We start from the raw sequence: 5,169 nt of genomic DNA, 5'->3' as shown, positions 1-5,169 counted from the left end.
TCCTGCTGGGAGGAACAGCCAAAATACAGGTGTGACACAGTTGTAGGACATCAGGAAGGTCTGAGAGAGCTCTTGCATGGGTCCCCTGTCTTGCCACTTTGCACATGCAATGGCATGTTCCACATCTTTCCATTTCAGCAAGAACACCTAGTCAGCATTGTGGCCTGAATTCTGAATTCATCTGAAGTCCACACATTCAGTGCCTCTGTCCTTATTGCAGACTTTCCTAATAATTTTGTCATATCCAAGCTTTTTTTCCCTCATGTGGGCTGGGGAATGGTTTGGTAGACTGGATTTGGGGAGGTTATGCATTAACACCCTACGTAATATAAACTTAAAATAGAAGCCTGACAACAGAGTCTCTAAGGTTGGGCATGAGAATATTAATTAGAATATTAATTCCCAGCCTTCTAAATGACAGAGATGTTCTTAAGGTGATTAGAAATTAAATCATTCATGAAAAGCAGACGAATTTCATCAGTTTTGTCACATTTCTGAACAGAGTGAAAATTTTTACCTGGAGTTTGAAATGCTCTGGATACTGCTACTTTGTTTGTTACTGATTGCTAGAATTACAGAATAAGTTATCTTCTATCTTGCATGTCTCTTCCCATTTGCATCTCCTTCTCTGGGGGTCATCTGGACCAGCCACTCAACCAAAGTTACATCAGGGACCTCTCAGCCCCACTCAGTTGGTTACTGAATAGGCAGACCTAAGGGTAGACACACCTCTTTGGATGAACTTTTCTTTGTTTTCTCTATACTTTTATGCCTTCAGCAGTTTTCAGCTGTGGCTAAATGGTTTCAATACAGGGACCCGTAAGTTGGCTTTCCAGTGCAAGAGGAGGGGGGGACAGGCCTCCTCATTAAATTCTTTATTTGCCAGTCCTGTCATGAAATGGATATGAAATGTCATGAGATGATTCCTGCTTGTATGGAACAAATCCCCAAGGTTTCTCAGATCAATATCACGTACAGTTCTACTGGGAGCTACTCGAAGGAGGAAAGATTTAAAGCTTCTCAAAAACTAAAATCTGCACTCCAATTCTTAACATTGACCACTTTTCCAATATAAGAATACTTTCCTGTTTTCCAGGGCAAAAGCCTGTAGTCTTCCTACAGCATGCTTTTCTAGGAGATGCTACCCACTGGATTTCTAACCTGCCCAACAACAGCTTGGGCTTCCTCCTCGCAGATGCTGGCTATGACGTCTGGTTGGGAAACAGCCGAGGGAACACCTGGTCTTTAAAACACAAGACCCTTAATCCCAGCCAGAAAGCGTTCTGGAAGTTCAGGTACTCTGTAGAGGGAGAATTACTCAAGGCAGAAACTCCAAGGGGACTAGATAGCTTCAGTCTGACGGTTTATACTTAAATCAGCATCAGAACAGGGTCTACACCAACCAAGGAGAGTAAAGAACCAGACAAAGAAGGATACTTGCTACTACTCAGAGTTGGGAGCATTGGCCGAGGAAGATATTTCAGACACTGGGAAATTAAATGGGATGCTGAGGAAAAGGGAGACAGCACTGTGAGAGGGAAAGCAAGAATTTCAACTGGAACAGGACAAGCAGCCTTGTCTAGAAATCTCTGATTTCTCACAGGTGAATTCAACCAAGAGACAAATGTGTTTTGTAACCCATGCTGGTGAAAGCACTGATTAAATTCAGATCCCCAAGGGCTTACAGGTGAAAATAAAACCTCCTTTGCAGAGAGCCCAAGGCATCAGGCAACCTGGCAGTACAGCTGTGTCCCTCTACCCCCTTCCCCAACTCAAGCAAGAATGCAGGCAGTGTGCAACCTCATCTTTCGCTGGGTCCTGCTTCCTGCCATGAACAAAACTGTTGTTCAATAACTCACACTGATAACAGAATTAACTGCTATCTTTTTGTGCTTCTTCCCTATAGTTTTGATGAAATGGGTAAATACGATATTCCAGCAGAGCTGTACTTCATCATGAATAAAACAGGACAGAAGGGTGTATACTACATTGGTCACTCTGAAGGCACAGCAGCAGGTAATGTCAGGATACTCACGACTCACAACCATTCATGTTCCTTTCTGATCAGTAGGTGGCTCTCCCCATTGGTTCTGTTGTTCTTGTTTGTGGAGAGGTAGCAGAATTAGAAGTGCCTTCAGAGTTGAGGTTTGAAAAATAAGCAAAACTTTTCTAAAGTCATTTTTGGTTACCCTTAATAGGCAAAGAAATGTAATAACAGATTCAAATATAGGCTGACTTTTAAATAATTAGAGACATAAAAATGGTTGTTTACTGGGTGCTTCAGGTACCGGCACTGGGAATTTTTCCTAAATTCTCAGCAACAGGAATTTTCATTGAGTTTATCTCTTGTATTAAGACATACAATTACTTTCCTTGTGAACAGGAAGGAAAACTTGAAAAGATAAAACATATTGCCAGAGTCTGAAAAATAGGGAAGAAAAACACATTGAAAACATATTTTCTCTTAGTGTCAGCTTTTAGCATTAGTTCACTTCATGGCCTCTGAATGCAGCTAACTTTCTTTTAACATCAGGTGAAAGTTCCTGATGTTTGTTTCATGTTCAAGAATGAACATTGATTAGAAATGAGCAACTGCCAGTTCGTTAGTGGAAATGACCCAGAAAAAAAAAAAAGAAAATATGGGAAAATCATGTATTGTCACAGCTCCAGACCTTTTCTTTCTTTTCCCCTCATAAAGGTATTTAAAGACCCTTGTGGCGAAACAAATTAACCATCTAGACTTTCTTCAGTTGCCTTTGATGCAAACAATCAGTTGAAAACACTCAGAGCTCCTAGTATTCAGCTAATTGTTCTACAGTTTCATGGAAGCATAGACACAGATAGACTATTAGAGACTATAATTAAAAAAAAATATAAATATGGGAGTTTTTTTGAACTTTAGAGGGAATTGATTTTATCATGAAAACCTCATTGATATGTTGCCTATGAAAACTGTTCCGATAAAGACAATATTCAGACAACTTCAGAATGAACTTTGCCTCCCATAGAAAATTAATTTCTGGACTTTGTTTCAACACTTCTCTTAGGTAAAACATGCAGTGCAGACAAATATGGACAACAGACAACATGCTGCACAATTGGTCCCACTTCTTGTTTGCTACCTACTGCTTATTTATTTAGTCTGTGTAAGATCTCTTCAGTAACTCAGGCTGTCCCTTCTGTGTTTGCAGCCTTCATAGCATTTTCTACATACCCTGAGCTGGCTAAACAAGTGAAAATGTTCTCTGCTCTGGGCCCAGTAACCGTAGGCTCACATGCTACAAGCCCTCTGGTTGATTTAGCAAGACTTCCTGAACCACTGCTCAGGGTATGTTGTTTTTCCTTACAAGGGGCCCGATGTCTGATTTACCTTCACAGGGTTTACTCAGCCTGAAACAAAGTGTTCCCAAACTAGAAATGGAAGGATGGCTTCCTCCAGGATTGATGCCAGTAATATGAATATAGAAAGATATGTGATACACTATGGGGAAGAAGGTGTTTCAAAGGGTACTGGGAGGGCAAACTGTTTCAGCAATCTTTGAATACAGAATCAGGCTAGGTTATTAACAACAGTTTCCTGCCTAAAATGGTGCTGTAACAAGAAAAAAAAAAAAAAAAAAGTGTTGCATTTTTCCTTTCTTTCAGTTACTATTTGGCTGCAAAGGAGCCTTTCACCAGGTCGGATTTCTGCAGGGACCTGTGACACGGTTTTGTGCAAACCTGGATAAGTTTTGTGGCCACGTACTGTGCTACATAGCTGGAGGCAGCACAAAAAATCTGAACACAGTAAGTTTATGCAATAACACCTACTCAAAAGTAAAACTAAAGTGATTTTTTGAAGTTACATTTGTACACTCTCTCTTTATGTAGTAACTGCCAGGCGTGTAAACATACATAAACACAACATCGTTCTCGGCAAATCTGAACACAGTAAGTTTATGCAATAACACCTACTCAAAAGTAAAACTAAAGTGATTTTTTGAGTACACTCTCTCTTTACGTAGTAACTGTCAGGCATGTAAACATACATAAACACAACATTGTTCTCGGCAGATTGAGGGAACGCCAGGACACTCTGTGGTGCCAAACAGGACTAGAGCTAATGATGGATGGCACCAACAGCTAGGCACACTTCGATTCCAGAAAGAAAGGGATGAATTAAATCTGGAGCTATATTGCACATGTCAATAGATGTGCCCTCTTTTGGGGCTAAGCTGACCAGGTTTTGGCTATACAGAGATACTCTTTAAAAAGAGCCAATGGCTTTTGGAGACAAACTTCTCAGTAATGCAGTTCCCAGTTTCCTTCCTTAGCATGTGGGCACCAGGGTCCTCTGAAAAATGAAATAATTAAAAGGCAGGTAAAAGCTCCTTTTCTTTTAGCTTTTTTCAGACTGCTTGCACCAGAACGTGGTCCCAAAGAGCTATCATAAGGAGCATTTTCCTGTATTTGTTATCCTTAGAAACTGCGACCAAAAGCTCAGTCCACAATACATAGAACTGCAGAAAGTCTTTGCACCATGCCTGAGGAATGCAGTGCACCTGCAGTGGGATTCACAAAGACCAATGCATCAGTCAGACAGGAGAGTTGTCCCTATGCTTGCCAACATATGGATGCTGCAGTATGTCTTAAATCTCTTTTACAGTGGACAAAGCACGCAGAAGCTGGCCTGTGTAATGTTTCTTACTGCAATATCTGTAAAGACTGGGGCCTGTTTTCCTGCATCTATTACCTCTTGTAAAATCACATATGGGAAAGCAGTTAAAATCAGGTTCAACACAAAAGCAATTAAAGGCATTGCAGCCCTTTTAAATTGCAGAGCTAAAACGTTAATGATCTTTACTAACCTAGGTTAAGTCACCAGTGTGGTTCTTGGGGCAAGATAATAAGTCTGAGGAGTAATCTGGGGAGATGGAATTGAAACATCATAACAGAACTATAAAAATGCAAATAGAAGAAAAAGCAACCTGTTTTGTAAGCTGGCTCCCTTAGAACTAGGAAGTAAAGAAAAATGGAAAACAATTCTTCAAAAGACTGCATGAGGTTCTGATGTGAGGTGAGGAGTCAACTCTGAACGGACTGGAAGCTGTCTTCCTACTGTTGCTGAAATACAGGATACTGCAGTGTAAGTCTGCATCTCAGCTTTCTTTTTGGTATTTGAAGAATGGG

The 5,169-nt window shown here is 40.6% G+C and overlaps 1 protein-coding gene across 1 annotated transcript in view; it reads left to right on the top strand.

Moving 5' to 3' along the window:
• Positions 1 to 3,816, top strand: part of LOC103777684 (lysosomal acid lipase/cholesteryl ester hydrolase-like) — a gene marked incomplete at its 3' end in the record, with an annotated part of 5,343 nt that extends 1,527 nt beyond the window's left edge. Inside the window, 5 exon segments of the mRNA XM_008945248.1 lie at positions 1 to 29; positions 1,097 to 1,295; positions 1,907 to 2,016; positions 3,192 to 3,328; positions 3,646 to 3,816. The exon segment at positions 1 to 29 is cut by the window's left edge and continues 15 nt beyond it. Coding sequence (XP_008943496.1) covers positions 1 to 29; positions 1,097 to 1,295; positions 1,907 to 2,016; positions 3,192 to 3,328; positions 3,646 to 3,816 — 646 coding nt within the window.
• Positions 3,817 to 5,169: the final 1,353 nt, after the last annotated feature.

The sequence above is a fragment of the Merops nubicus genome, unplaced genomic scaffold (genome assembly GCF_000691845.1).
Source record: "Merops nubicus isolate BGI_N331 unplaced genomic scaffold, ASM69184v1 scaffold1800, whole genome shotgun sequence".
Taxonomy (NCBI): domain Eukaryota; kingdom Metazoa; phylum Chordata; class Aves; order Coraciiformes; family Meropidae; genus Merops; species Merops nubicus.
This window is presented reverse-complemented; position numbering and strand designations above follow the sequence as displayed.